This window comes from Pezoporus occidentalis, unplaced genomic scaffold, assembly GCF_034315485.1.
Source record: "Pezoporus occidentalis ecotype Australia unplaced genomic scaffold, CSIRO_AGI_Poc_V1 ctg2, whole genome shotgun sequence".
NCBI classification, from domain to species: Eukaryota; Metazoa; Chordata; class Aves; order Psittaciformes; family Psittacidae; genus Pezoporus; species Pezoporus occidentalis.
In genome coordinates this window covers 21,459,171-21,473,910 of record NW_026913855.1, presented here as the reverse complement: position 1 = coordinate 21,473,910, position 14,740 = coordinate 21,459,171, and the positions used below count along the sequence as shown (strand labels likewise).

Here is a 14,740-nt window from a genome sequence, read left to right as displayed (position 1 = left end):
CCTGCTACATGGACGGAACCGGCCCCAGAGCCCCCAGTGTGGTCCCAGTATGGGCAGTTCCTGGTCCCAGTCCCAGTGCTGAGTCCCACTCACACTCCCAGTCCTACTGTTGCATTCCAGTTCTGGTGCCGGTCCCAGTTTCAGTCCCAGTCCTGGACACAGTCTCAGTGCTGGTACCAGTCATGATCCCAGTCCCAGTACTGGCACTCAGTTCCAGTCCCAGTGCTGGTTCAAATCATGGTGCTGGTCGAGGTGCTGGTCCCAGTCCCAGTTCTGTCCCATTCCCAGTCCAGTTCCTGTCCCAGTCCCAGTCCAGTCCAATCCAACTCACTTCCAGAGCCATCCCAGTCCCAGTCTCTGTCCCAGCCCCAGTAGAGTTCTAGTCCTGGTCCCAGTCCAGTCCCAGTCTAGTCCTAGTCGTGGTCCTGGTCCTAGTCTCAGTCCAATCCTGCTACCAACCATGATGCTGCTCCCAGTACAAGTACCCATCCTTGTCCCCATACAAGTCCAATTCCAGTCTCAGTCTAGTTGAGATCCAGTCTGGTCCAAGAATCAATCCCAGACCAATCTCAGTTTTAATCCCAGTCTCAGTCTCAGTCCAATCCTAGTCCCAAGCATGATGCTGGTCTCAGTGCTGGTCCCAGTCCCAGTACAAATCTTAGTCCCGGACCCAATTCCAGTCCCCGTCCAATCCTAGTCCCAAGCATGATGCTGGTCTCAGTGCTGGTCCCAGTCCCAGTACAAATCTTAGTCCCAGACCCAATTCCAGTCCCAGTTCAGCTCCAGTCCAGTCCCAGTTCTAGTTTCAGTCCCAGTCTCAGTCCATTCCTGGTCCCAGTCATGGTGCAGGTCTCAGTGACGGTTATGGTCCCAGCACAGTCCCAGTCCAGTCCCGGTTCAGTCCCAGCCCCAGATCAGACCCAGTGTCTGTCCCAGTTTAGTCCCAGCTCAATTTAATCCCAATCTAGTCCCAGTCATAGTCTCAATCCAATCCCAGTCCCAGTCATCATGCTGGTCTTGGTAGTGGTCCCAGTCCCACTCCTAATACCAGTTCAGTCCCTGTCCCAACCCCATCCAGTGCAGCCCAGTCCCTGCCAGCTCCCTGTGTCAGTTCAGTTTAGTCCCAGTCCCAGTCATGGTCTCAGTCTCTGTCCCAGTTTCAGTTACAATTCTGGACCCAGACCTAGTTCTGGTCCTGGTCCCAGTGCTGAGTCCCAGTCCCAATCCCATTCCCAATCCAGTCCCTTTCCAGTCCTGCTCACTGTGCCAATCCAGTCCAGTGCCAGTCCCAGCCCATTCCAGTCCAGTCTCAGTCCCACTTGGAGTCCAGTTCAGTCTTCGTCCCAGTCCTAATCCAAATCCAGTCCCAGTCCCAGTCTCAATCCAATTCTACTACCAACCATGATGATGATCCCAGTCCCTGTTCCCATACAGGTCCAAGTCCAGTTCCAGAATCTATCCCAATCCCAGTTTCAGTCTAAATTCTAGTGCCACTCCAGTCAAGTCCCAGTCCCAGTCAAATCCCAGTCCCAACCATGATCCTAGTCTTGATGCTGGTCCTAGTCCCGTTTGCAATCCTATTCCCAGACCTAAATCCAGTCCCAGTTCCGGATCTGGTCCCAGTCCCAGACCATTCCTAGCTCCAGTCCTAGTTCCACTTTCAGTCCCAGCTCCAGTTCCAAGCCCCTCCCTGTCCCAGCCCGGTCCCGATCCCACCGCCCGGCCGGGCTCTGTCCCAGGTGCTGAAACATTCTCCTGATTCGGACCGGTCCCACTGCGGGGCTGCAACCGCGGCACCGCCCGGCCCGGCCCGGCCCGGCCCAGAGCGGCCCAGCCCAGCCCAGCCCAGCTCATCCCCCCCCAGCCCAGCCCAGCCCAGCCCAGCCCAGTTCAGCCGAGCCCTGAGTGTCCCTCGGCTGCCCCCCGGGGGACACTCGTGGGGCCGGGCAGTGGCCCGGCCATGGGGCACGGTGGGCTGTGGAGCAGGGGGGGCTGTGGGGAGGGGCCGAGCCGTGGGGCAGAACAAACCTTGAGCCCCTCCCGCCCGAGGCCCCACCCCCCATGAAGAGCAGCCAATCGGATGGGCGCTCTGCAGTGACGGACAGTCCTGTCCCGCCCCCTGCGGTCATTATGGGGGGCACGGTCCCGGCTAGTGGGGAGGAATACCCCGGTTGGGGGGGGGCGGGGGCAATCTGGGAACCCCGGTCTGGAACCCGGGACCCCGTCGTGGGGCTGGGTGAGGACCCATCGAGGGGTTGCTTGGCCGGACCCTCTCCCCCGCTCCCACCCGTCCTGCCTGTACTTCCCCCAACCCGGGGCCCCTGGGGTTTCCCCCCCTGCTCTGTGCCCCCCATCCCCGTGGTGCCCATCACCCCCCGCCCCATCGCCCCCCCCCGCCCCGCTCCCCCCCGGAGCAGGAAGGAACCGCCGGCAGCCGGGGTCGGGCGCGGTTTCCCGTCGGCTGCACCCCCTCATCCCCAACGGCGAACGGCCAGTCCCCCCCCCCGCCATGGCCCCGGGGACTCCGCACTTCCCCAGGGCAGGACCCTCTGTTCCTCTTCCCTCCGATCATTCCCCCACCCCGGCACCCGGATTCCCCATTTCACCTTCCTCGGGACCCTCCTCCCATCCTTCAGGGTGACCATGGGACCCCAGCCCAGCCAATAGCCAGGGTGACCCCCACCCATCCTGCCCCTTCTCCCCAGGGTCTCCCCCCTGGAGTGCCCAGGGGTGCAGCCCCCCCGGGGTGCCTGTCCGGTGGTCCCCGGGGAGTGCCTGGCACAGCAAAGGCAGGAACTGGGTGGAGAGCAGCCGCCCCATGCAGTGGGGGCCGAGGGAACCGGGGGCTCGATTCGGACTTCAGCCCCACAGCCCGTGGTCGGGGTCCGGGGAGTGGGCCTGAGACTTTCATGGAGCACCCAGCCTCCTGGTTCAAAAGTGGGGCCCGTGCCTCATGGCCCCCTGAGGGGCAGCGCTGAGGGAGGTAGGAGGGTACTGTGACCATTCTGAGGGCCCTGTGGCCATTCTGAGGGTCCTGTGGCCACACTGAGGGTTCTGTGGCCACACCAGAGGTCCGTGGGTGTGCTGGGGGTTCTGTGACCACACCTGGGAGGTCCTGGCTGTGCCAGGGGTCCCATGGCTGTGCTGGGGATCCATGGCCATGCCAAGGACCTTGTGACTGTGCTGGGGGTCTGGGGCCCTGCTGGGGGTCTGTAGCTGTGCCAGGGGCTTTGTGGCCATGCAGGGGGTCCCAAGGCCATGCTAAGGCACGGTAGCCATGCTGGGGGGTCCTGTGACCACACTGGTGGTGCCATGGCTGTGCCAGAACCTTATGGCCATTCTCGGGGTGCTGTGCATGCCACCCCCCGCCACTGCTGTCGCTGCATCCCCCTGACCTCACGCTGGATCACAGGGAGGTCGCAGCGGGGCCGAAGCCCCCATCTCTCCCGCCCCATGGCAGAGTCCTCGGTGTGTCCCAGGCTGTGTGGTGGCAGTGGTGGGGCGCCCATTGTGCGCGGGGCGGAGGCGCGGGCGACCGAGGTCACCACTTCCCACCACAGCCGGAGGAAGCGGCCGCTCCCGGCACCGGCGGCTCAGTGGCGGCGCGATGGGCAACCTGCCGGCCGTGCTGCCCGGCGCCGCGCGGTCCTGCGGCCTCGGCCTCTGCTCCCGACAGGTCAGCGCGGTGCCCGAGGAGAGCGGCGGCACCGAGCGGGGCAGGTGGGTGCGCGGGGACGGTGCCGGGGTTGGATGGTGGATGGCGGCAGACGCGGTGCTGGCACCCAGCGCAGCACACACCGGGGCTACCGGCCACTGTGCCTCGGTGGGGACCCCTTGCTTGGTCACCTCCTGCCTGGACCCACTCCTGGAGACGTCTCCACGTGGCCGGAGCCCACCGGGGAATTGTCCTCCTGGAGATTTGTCCCCAGTGGGGTGGTATATGCGGCTCACGGGGGCAGGACATGGTGCAGCAGAGCCCTGTACCGCCTGCTGTGGTGCCCCATGGCATCACTCCGCTATCCCCTGCCCCACGGTGTGCCCCTGCCAGCCCCACTGCGGTGCCCTCAGCCCCCCAGCAGCCCGTGAGACACACTGGGACACCAGGATGTGGTGGGCTGGATGGGACACATGGGGATGGGTATAAGGGGAGGGAGAGTGTGGGATGGCGTGGGGTGGGAGGTGGAGCAGTGCCAGAATGCATGGGGACACCCCAGTCAGGAGGGGACGGGAATGGGGACGGGAATAGGGACGGGAGTTGGGTCCCCCCCTCGGTGGCCGAGTGCCCGCTCTGACTCACAGCCATTGTTCACACTCACACACACCCACCAGGCCCAGGAACGCCCCACGCCCCCCACATCCTCTGCACCCCCTCCAGCTCAGCCCCCGCTTAAGCCTCCGAGCCCATCGCCCCCTTGCCCCTCCGTACCCTCTCCGGGGGTTGCGGTCCCCAGCACCCTGGGGTCCTGCGAGGGTCCCAGTGCCGGAGCTGCTGGAGCAAGTGCAGTGGGGTTACCCCTCCGCCGGGACCTCCAGGAGTGCTCCACGTGTGGGGCAGGCTGAGACCCCCCCGTCCCTGTGCGGGGCTGGGCTCAGGGCTGCCCCTCTCCAGCTTGGCGCCCACCCGCCCGGCGGAGCCCCCCCGCTTCGCCCGGCTGAAGAACTGGGAGACCGGGAGCATTGGCTACGACACGCTGTGCGCCCAGGCACTGCAGGTGGGGGGCCACGGCGATGGGCCTGCTGGATGGAGGGTGCAGGGCTAACGTGCAGAATGGGGGGCTGCAGGTTGGCGGAGGGCTGAGGGGCACGGGGATGGGGGTCATGGGGATGGAGAACGCGGAAATTGGGAGCATGGATGTACGGAGCACGGGGACTGGGGATGCAAGGCTCGGGGTGTGGGGCTGGGGACCATGAGGATGTGATGCAGGGCTGCGGGTACAGGATGTGGATGGGGCTGCAGGGATGAGGTGCAGGATGGGGGGGTGCAGGGCTGGAGGACACAGGATGGAGGACGTGCGGATAAGGCTGCAGAGATGGGTGCTCTGGGACTGGTGGCGCAGGCAGGGCCCCCTGATGACCCCCCCTCCCCAGGAGCTGCCCTGCTCTGGACAGCGTTGCCTGGGCTCGCTAGTGCTCCCGCGGCCGCTGCCGACCCCGGTCCCCGAGGGTGCTCGTCCCGCCGAGGAGCTGCTGGGGCTGGCCCGGGACTTCATCACGCAGTACTACGTGTCCCTGCGGCGGTGAGCGGGGAGGGTGCACACCACACAGCCCCCGAGCTGCCCCAAAGCACCCCACAGCCCCGGTGCTGTCCCTAGGGCACACCCCAGCCCTGCCTGACAGGCACTACAAAGCCCCATCCTTGTCTCAAGGCAACCGCAACCCCATCCCTGCCTTGGGACACTCCATATCCCCATCCCTGCCCCAAAGTAATCCCATAGCCCCAGCTGTGCCCCGGGGCACACACCATCCCCACTTCCATCCCATGGCACCATACATTCCCATCCATGCCCTGGGACACCCCTTATCTCAATCCTTGCCCCAACATAACTCCATAGCCCCAGATGTGCCCCCGGGCACCCTTATCCACACTTCCCCCCCAGAGCACCCCACATCCCCATTCCTGCACCAGTTACTCCATAGCCACAGGGCACCATCCATCCCCATCCTTGCCCTGGGACACCCCATACCCCCATCCCTGCCCTAATGTAACTCCATAGCCCCAGGGCACGCCTCATTTCAGCTCTGGGACACCTCATAACGCCAACCCAGCCGTAGTGTAACCCCATAGACCCAGCTGTGGCCCAGGGCACCCCTATCCCCATCCCTTCTTGGGGCACCCCACAGAAGTGCAGGGGAGCTGAGACGTGGGGTCTCTGCAGGGAGAACTCCCCGGCACACACCCAGAGGCTGCGGGAGGTGGAAGCTGCCATCGCGGCCAGCGGCACCTACCAGCTGCTGGAGCCAGAGCTCGTCTTTGGTGCCAAGCAGGCCTGGCGCAATGCCGCACGCTGCGTGGGGCGCATCCAGTGGAACAAGCTACAGGTGAGGACCCTCGCACCACACCTGCCCCATAGCTGTGGGGCACCCCGGGGTCGGTGCTCCATGGGGTGGCCGTGAGACATCTGCTGGACTGCCCTGGCCCCATCCCATAGGTGTTCGATGCCCGGGACTGTGCCAATGTTGGGGAGATGTTTAGCTTCCTCTGCACCCACATCCAGTATGCCACCAATCGCGGCAACATTCGGTGAGAGCTCTTCCCAGCCACCAGAACCCCCCACCCGGGGCAGGAGCACCCATCCCCACAGGCAGTGGGGTGATGGTGACTTCCCACCCTGGACCCCCAGGTCTGCCATCACCATCTTCCCCCAGCGGATGCCGGGCCGGGGTGATTTCCGCATCTGGAACACGCAGCTCATCCGCTATGCCGGGTACCGGCAGCCCGACGGCTCTGTGCTGGGGGACCCGGCCAATGTGGAAATCACAGAGGTGAGGAGACCCCTAAGGACCCCCAGACACCCTGATTCCCCTGGTGTCACCCCCATCTGACGCTGCCACCCCCAGCTCTGTGTTCACCATGGCTGGACCCCTGGTGACGGCCGCTTCGACGTGCTGCCGCTGCTGCTGCAGAGCCCCGAGGAGTCCCCTGAGCTCTTCCCCCTTCCACCAGAGCTGGTCCTCGAGGTGCCGCTCCAGCACCCCACGTGAGTGGGGCTGTGCCCCCCTGCCCCGACCCCTACCTGCCCCACATGGCCCCTTCCATCCCCCATGGGTCATGGCTGTGGGGGTGGGTGCCCCTGGGGTGATGGGAATGGGGCTGGGATGGAGGCTGGGGATGCTCACGGGGTTGGTGTAGGTCTCTGGCTGGAATTCCCCCGTGCAGGCTGGCGTGGTTCGAGGAGCTGGGGCTGCGGTGGTACGCACTGCCAGCTGTCTCCAACATGCTGCTGGAGATCGGGGGGCTGGAATTCCCAGCAGCCCCCTTCAATGGCTGGTACATGAGCAGTGAGATTGGCACCAGGAACCTCTGCGACAGCCACCGCTACAACCTGCTGCCGGTGAGCCCTGGGACTCCCATTGGGAGCCTCTGTGACCAGGGCAGCCAGGCTGAGCCCCCTGTACCATACCGTGCCATGCTGTGCCATCGGCAGGAAGTGGCCCTGCGCATGGGGCTGGACACACGGACGACCTCGTCCCTGTGGAAGGACAAGGCAGCGGTGGAGGTGAACATCGCCGTGCTGCACAGCTACCAGGTGGGACACCGGCACCGCCATGCCAAGGGGACACCGGCACCGCCACGATGCCAGGGCTCCCAGCACCCCCAGCTCTCTGCCCCCACCCGTAGGTGGCCAAGGTGACCATCGTGGACCACCACGCAGCCACCGAGTCCTTTGTGAAGCACATGGAGAATGAACTGCGGACACGAGGCGGGTGCCCGGCCGACTGGGTTTGGATCGTGCCCCCCATCTCAGGCAGCCTCACGCCTGTCTTCCATCAGGAGATGGTCAACTACCAGCTCTGCCCAACCTTCCGCTACCAGGTGAGCCCAGCCGCACCATCTCCATGTTCCCACAACCCCACAGCTCCATGGCTGACCCCCTGCCTGCCCCACAGCCTGATGCCTGGAAGGTCTATGTGTCCAAAGGCACCACTGTCACCAGGAGAAAGACTTTCAAGGAGGTGGCCAAGTAGGTGTCCACCTTTGGAGGGGTCCTTGTGGAGGACCTCTGCCCATGGGGCCCTAGGCTGAGGCTGGATGCTGACCCAATGATCCCACATTCCGCACTGCAGTGCAGTGAAGATCTCGGCCAAGCTGATGGGACACATGATGGCGCGACGCGTCAAGGCCACCATCCTCTATGCCACTGAGACTGGCAAATCCCGGACTTATGCCTGGAACCTCTGCCAGCTCTTCCGACATGCCTTTGACCCCAAGGTGGGCAGGGGGAGATGGGGGAGCAACAGCCTGGGCTGCAGTGGGACAGCTGCAGCTCCATGCCCACATCCCAGCCCTGTATCCCACTCCCCACTCAGGTGCTGTGCATGGATGAGTACGATGTGGTGTCCCTGGAGCATGAGACCCTGGTGCTGGTGGTGACCAGTACCTTTGGCAATGGAGACCCCCCTGAGTGTGCCGAGGTGAGGGGCTGCTATAGGGGAAAGGGGATGGAATGGGTATAGTGATAGGATGGGGATGGCAATGGGATGTGGACGTGATAAGGCTGGGATGGGAATGGATGTAGGGATGGGGATGGAATAGGATGGAAATGGGATGGTATGGGGATAGAGGTAAGGATGAATGTGAAATGGAGATAGGGATGGGGATGGAGTGTGGCTGGGATGGGAACTGGAATGGGGATGAGGATGGAAAAAGGGATGGGGATGGGATGGGATGGGAATGGAGATGGGGATGGGATGGGCATGGGGATAGAGATGGGCAGGGGGATGGAGATGGGCATGAAGATGGGAAGGGGATGGGGATGGGATATAATGGGGATGGGGTAGTGATGTGCCTGTGACATGCTGCCCCCCAACAGAGCTTCTCCAAGGCGTTGATGGAGATGACTTCACCGTACACCAGCACCTCCCAGGCTGAGCCACCCATGTGAGCACCTGGGGGAGACTGGGGGTACCCCTGCCAGGGCCCTGCACTCACCTTTCCATCCCACACAGGAGCTACAAGCTGCGGTTCAACAGTGTCTCACAGTCTGACCAGCTCGTCGCCTCCTGGAAGAAGAAGCGGCGGCAACTGAGCAACACGGACAGTGCCGGCACACTGGGCGCCCTGCGGTACCACTGCCATGGCCACAGCCATGGGCATAGGCATGGGGCCCTCTGGCAGAGCTCAGCATCCTGCTGGGGCTCAGGATGCCCTGTTGGGGGTCCAGCTGCTGGTGGGGATGGGGTAGAGTCTGTGGTGGGCACCAGCCCTAGCACCAGCAGCACCAGCCCAGTCTGTCCCATGGCTGTGGGAAGGGGCAGGAGCAGCCCCAACCCTGAACCCTGCTTGTAACGGCCCTGACCAACCCCTGCTGACACAGACCATCCCCACACCCCCTACCCTGACACACAGCCCTGGGTGCGCCCCATTGACAGTCAGGAGCATTCCCCCACAGCCCTGGGTGTCCCCAGCCCTGGGTGCTCCATCCCCACAGCCCGGTGTACCCATCCCCTTCAGCCCCTGTTACCCCCAGCCCCATGTCCCCATCTCCCCCAGCCCTGCGTGCCCCCTCCCTCGCCACTGCATTCTTCACCCCTCGACCAGCGGGTCAGGGTCTGGGATCCCCGCGCTCACAGCCCCCCCCCCCCCCCCCCAGGTTTTCGGTGTTCGGGCTGGGCTCGCGGGCGTACCCCCACTTCTGCGCCTTCGCCCGCGCCGTGGACACGCGACTGGAGGAGCTGGGGGGGGAGCGGGTGCTGCCCATGGGGGAGGGCGACGAGCTCTGCGCCCAGGAGGAGTCCTTCCGCACATGGGCTCGCCTCGTCTTCCAGGTCAGCAGGGGCCACCGGGGGGGGAGCACCCACTGCCCCCCACCCCCGGCACCCACCGGGCCCCGCTCTGTGTCCCCAGGCGGCCTGTGAGACCTTCTGTGTGGGGGACGGGGCAGGGGGGGCCGAGGAGCTCTTCGCCCCCCCGCAGGGCTGGAAACGCCAAAGGCACCGGCTGGTTGTGCAGCCCCAGGCCACCGAGACCCTCGCAGGTACCACCACACCCCGGCAACTTCGACACACCCCCCCCAGCACCCCCAGACCCTCTGCATCACCCTCCCTGTGCGACCAGCATCTTCCCCATGCCCCCCTCCTGGGACATCGCCTTGCACCCCACAGCTCTAGGGACACCCCAAAGCCCCCTCGAGACACCCTCAGCCAAGTGCAAACGTGGAATCCCCTACAGTCCCCCTGTCACCCCCTTATCTCTCCAGCCCCCCGTGACTTCCTGTAAACCCCCACCCCTACATTCCCTCCTAGCATCCCTGTGACTCCCCACAACTGCCCCCCAGGACACCCTGTTAGCCCCCAGCCCTCCCACAGTCCCTCCCAGTCCCCCTGTGCCCCCTCCATAACTTCAGCCCCCCCCGTACCCTCCCAGGGCTGTCCCACCTGCACAAGCGCCGGGTGTTCCCCTGCACGGTGCTTTCCGTGGAGAACCTGCAGAGCGAGGAATCCAGGTGAGACCCCCCCGAACCTGGACCCCCCCATCCCCGGGACTACCCCACCTCTTGGACCATCTATCCCTGGGAACACCCCCATGCCCCTGGGACCCCCAGTACTCCCTCGCACCCCCGAGACCCCCCCATCCCTGTGGCATCACCATCCCTGGGAGCAGGAACCCCTATCCCTCGACACCCTGATCCCCAGGACCTCCCACATTCCCGTGCCATTGGGACCCCCAGATGCCTTCATCCCTGGGACACCCCCATCCCCTGCCACCCCCATCCCCCGCTTTCCCCATCCCCGGCATCCCCCATCCCCATGACACCACCATCCCTGGGACCGGGACACCCCATCCCTCGGACCCCCCCATCCGGGTTCCCCCGCGCTGACCCCCGCGGCAGCCGGGCCACGCTGCTGGTGCGGCTGTGCTCGTCAGGGCAGGCTGAGCTGCGGTACCAGCCCGGGGACCACCTCGGCGTGTTCCCGGCCAACCGGGACGAGCTGGTCCAGGGGCTGCTGGCACGCGTGCAGGACCCCCCGCCCGCCGAGCAGCCCGTGAGCGTGGAGAGTCGGGAGGGGGACCCCAGCGGTACGGGACCGGGCAGGATGGGGATGGGGAAAGAGAAGGGGAGAGGGAAGGGGCTGGCAAGAGGTTGAGAAAGAAGGGGAAAGGGAAAACCAAAGTGTAGGAAAAGGGAGAAGGGAAACGGGAAAGGGAAAAGAGACAGGGCTGGGGAAGGGGTTGGGAAAAGTGAAGTGGAAGGGCCTGGAGAAAAGGGAAACGAAGAGTACAAGGAAAGGAACACGGAAGGAGAAAGGGGAAGAGAAGAGGCTGGGGCAGGGGAAGAGGAAAAAGCAGGAGCTGGGGAAGGTGAAAGGGAAAAGGAAAGGGAAAGAGGGGGAAAGGGAAAGAGAAAGGGGAAAAGGGAAAGAGAAAGGGAAAGGGAAAAGGAAAGGGAAAGAGAAAGGGGGAAGGGAAACGGAAAAATGGAAGGGGAAGGGGGAGGGAAGGGTCTGGGAAGAGAAAGCAGCAAGAACTGGGAGAAAGAAAGGGATAGGGAAGAGGAGGAGACAGGGAAAGGGAAGAAGAAGGGGAATGGGAAGGGAAAGTGAAGGAGAAAAGAAGGAGAAAAACATCCCCATGCCACCCCAATGGCTTGCTGATGCCATCCCTGCCCATCCCGCAGGCGGGTGCCCCCCTCCCTGGGTGCCGCAGAGCCGCCTGCCCCCCTGCACCCTGGCGCAGGCGCTCACCTTCTTCCTGGACGTTGTGGCCCCGCCGAGCCCCCAGTTCCTGCAGCTCCTGGCCTCGCTGGCGCGGGAGCCCGGCGACCAGCAGCGCCTGCAGCAGCTCGGCCAGGTGCGGGCTGGGGGCGCTGGGAGGCTTGGTCCCTGCTGACTGGGGTGCTGGGGCCGTCCGTGGCTGGGATATTGGGATGCTGCCCTCCTCCCTGGCTGGTACTGGGATATCGGGATGGTGCTATCCTGCCTGAGTGGGATTTTGGGATAGTGGGTGCCTCCCTGGCCGGGATACTGAGATGCTGAGCCCTCCCTAATCAGGATACTGGGATGCTGGGCTCCTCTTGGCTGGGATACTGGGATGGGTTTCTCCCTGATGGGGATATTTGGATGCTGGCTGGCTCCTTCCCTGGCTGAATAGTGCGATATAGGGATGCTGGGCCCCTCCCTTGCTGGATACTGGGATGCTGGGATGCTGGTCCCCTCCCTGGCTGGGACAGCAGCTGGGGCTGCTGGTGTGGCGGCCATGGCACAGCTGGGTGCTTTGCAGGATGCCCGGCTGTACGAGGACTGGAAATGGTTCCGGTGCCCCACACTGCTGGAGGTGCTGGAGGAGTTCCCCTCTGTTGCGCTGCCGGCCTCCCTGCTGCTCACCCAGCTCCCTCTGCTCCAGCCTCGCTACTACTCCATCAGCTCTGCACCTGGCCTCAGCCCCGGGGAGATCCACCTCACTGTGGCTGTTGTCACCTACCACAGTGAGGGTGAGTGAGGACGGGGATGGGGACGAGTGCTGGGGGCTGCTGCGTTTTGCCCTGCCATAGGCACGGCAATGACTGCTCCCAGCATCCTTGTGCTGCATGGTCCCCAGGGCATCTCCAGGTTCCCAGGGTACCTCAAGGGCTCCTCAGGCATCTCCAGGTTCCCCAAGGCGCGCTTAGGTCCCTCAGGCATTCCCAGGTCCCTAGAGCATCTTCAGGGTCCCCAGGGCACCTCCAATGTTCCTCAGGCACCTTCAGGGTTACCGGGGCATCTCCAGGCCATCCCAGGTTCCCACTCAGCCCCATCACACAGTTCTGAGTGCTGCCCTTGGATGTGATAGAGCCTCCAGGGACATCCCCCCGTGCCCCGTTCACCATCCCAGGCTCCATGTCCCCTGTACTCCAGACTGCGTGGGGATGGACGTGTCCCAAGACCTGCTGGGGAGGGGGGTCTGCCTGCTGGGGGGCTCCCTGCTGGAGGTTGCTGCCTGCCGCAGCCCCTCCAGGCCCTTGGGTCCCCACAGACGGACAGGGCCCCCTGCACTACGGTGTCTGCTCCACATGGCTGGCGAGGCTGCAGCCCGGGGACACTGTGCCTGCCTTCATCCGAGGGTAAGGGACAACCCTGCCTGTCCCCTGCCTGTCCCCCGCCTGCCTGCCTGCCTCCCCCCCCCACCTCCAGCATGCCTCAGTGGTTCCCCCTGCAGGACATCTCCTGACATGCCCTGCACCCCGCTTCACCCCTCCGTGGGGGCTGCCCCGTGGTCCCCCCGCTCCCCGGTGACCCATTGTCCGCAGGGCCCCCTCGTTCCGGCTGCCGCCCACCCCCGAGGCCCCCTGCATCCTGGTGGGGCCCGGCACAGGCATCGCGCCCTTCCGCAGCTTCTGGCAGCAGCGGCTGCACCATCTGCAGACAGAAGGTCAGGGATGGGGATGGGGGGAGAAGGGGCACGTGGAGCAGGGGTGAAGGCTGGGGGGGATGAGACACAAGGACATGGTGGCACCTGGATGCAGGACAAGGCTCAGGGATGGATGGAGGGATGTGACATGGGAACATGAGGACAAAGTGGCATGAGGATGCAGGCACATGTGGCACATGGCTTGGGACATGGGGAAGCAGATGGAATCCAGGGGCATGGAGACACAAGGACGTGATGGCACCGGGATGCAGAACAAGGCAGAGGGATGGAGGGGTATGGCATGGGGACTGGAGGCATGGGGATGCAAGGCATGGTAACTGTGGGATGCAGGACACAGGACTGGGGACATGGGGAAAGGGATGAAGGCTGGGGACATGGGGACACAAGTACAGTGTGGTGCCACAATTATGCACAGTATGGGGGCATGGAGACATGGGGATGGGGGAACATGGTGACAGGGCAGCATGGAGACACAGGGAAATGGTTGGGAAGCTGCAGAGCATAGCAGAGCAGTGATGCAGGGTATGAGGACAAGGGTATGGGGCCACGAGGACACATCCCAGCCACTGCCCCCCTGCAGGCGGTCCCCTGGGCAGCATGGTGCTGGTGTTTGGCTGCCGCTCCTCTGCACTGGACCACATCTACCGGCAGGAGATGCAGGAGGCGCAGGAGCAGGGGGCCCTCAGCCAGGTCTTCACTGCCTTCTCCCGCGAGCCAGGGACCCCCAAGGTGGGACAGGGATGGGGACGGGATGGGGACAAGAATGGAGACGGGGACAAGCATGGAGACTGGGACAAGGATGGAGCTGAGGGCAGGGGTACAGTGGAGACAAGGGGCATGATGAGGACAAGGGTGGGGACAGAGGCAGAGGGGACAGGGATGGAGTGAAGGACACAAGGATGGAGGGATGAAAGATGACTCCGCAGGGATGGAGGCAAGGGTGGACTGGGGACACTGATGAGGATGGGGCAGAAATGAGGTTAGAACAGAATGAGGATAGGGACAGGGTGTGCATGGGAACACGTGGCTGTGTGCTGGTGTCAGTGGCCACCCCACTGTGGTGTCCCCAGACCTATGTGCAGGATGTGCTGCGGACGCAGCTGGCCGCGGAGGTGCACAGGGTGCTGTGCCAGAGCGCCGGGCACATGTACGTGTGCGGGGACGTGACGATGGCCACCGAGGTGCTGCAGACGGTGCAGCACATCCTGGTGCAGCAAGCCGGCATGACACTGGGGCAGGCGGGGGACTTCATCAGCGAGCTGCGGGTAAGGGCTGTGGACACGTGGCGCACCGGTGCCGGCACCATGCCCCGGCGCACCACCCTGACGCCTGCTCCCCCAGGACAAGAACCGCTACCACGAGGACATCTTCGGCCTCACCTTCCGCACACAGGAGGTGGCCTTCCGCATCCGCAGCCAGTCCTTCTCTATGCAGGAGCGCCGGCAGCCAGGCCCAGCCCCCTGAGTGTGCTGGGGCAGAGGGGACCCCTGCGGATGACCCCTCCATCCCGCTGCAGGCAGTGCTGCTTCCCAGTAAAGGTTTAGTTTTGATAACTCCGTCCCCGTGCTTCACCTCTCCCAGTGTGTTGGGTGGCACTGCCAGCACTGAGCATCACCAGCGGAGTGGACATGTGTGCACCATGCTCTGTGGCCCCACTGCGATGGGATCACCCAG

General features: G+C 64.3%; 1 protein-coding gene across 2 annotated transcripts; it reads left to right on the top strand.

Annotated features, from left to right (window-relative positions):
- The first annotated feature begins 3,455 nt into the window (after positions 1–3,455).
- On the top strand, positions 3,456–14,619 carry NOS3 (nitric oxide synthase 3). Of its 2 annotated transcripts, XM_062618178.1 has the most exons (26): positions 3,461–3,720; positions 4,610–4,712; positions 5,089–5,237; positions 5,877–6,039; positions 6,150–6,241; positions 6,342–6,483; positions 6,559–6,698; positions 6,878–7,052; positions 7,146–7,247; positions 7,340–7,534; positions 7,609–7,682; positions 7,786–7,930; positions 8,029–8,133; positions 8,532–8,599; positions 8,668–8,784; positions 9,312–9,486; positions 9,566–9,695; positions 10,085–10,163; positions 10,551–10,738; positions 11,337–11,509; positions 11,939–12,149; positions 12,671–12,758; positions 12,945–13,066; positions 13,647–13,795; positions 14,137–14,331; positions 14,408–14,619. In XM_062618178.1, exons 1-26 carry the CDS (start codon positions 3,608–3,610, stop codon positions 14,528–14,530), a joined length of 3,516 nt encoding a protein of 1,171 aa, XP_062474162.1. In that variant the 5' UTR covers positions 3,461–3,607; the 3' UTR covers positions 14,531–14,619. The 2 variants fall into 2 exon arrangements, 1 of the variants encoding a protein (XP_062474162.1); XR_009964707.1 differs by lacking the exon at positions 12,671–12,758 and having other exon boundaries at positions 3,456–3,720.
- Positions 14,620–14,740: the final 121 nt, after the last annotated feature.

Bases quoted from the DNA above. Each gene is read 5' to 3' on its own strand.
- NOS3 (XM_062618178.1), top strand. From the start codon at position 3,608: ATGGGCAACCTGCCGGCCGTGCTGCCCGGCGCCGCGCGGTCCTGCGGC. The intron at 7,931-8,028 runs GTGGGCAGGGGG...CTCCCCACTCAG, and splicing joins GACATGCCTTTGACCCCAAG to GTGCTGTGCATGGATGAGTA. The intron at 10,164-10,550 runs GTGAGACCCCCC...CCCCCGCGGCAG, and splicing joins CTGCAGAGCGAGGAATCCAG to CCGGGCCACGCTGCTGGTGC.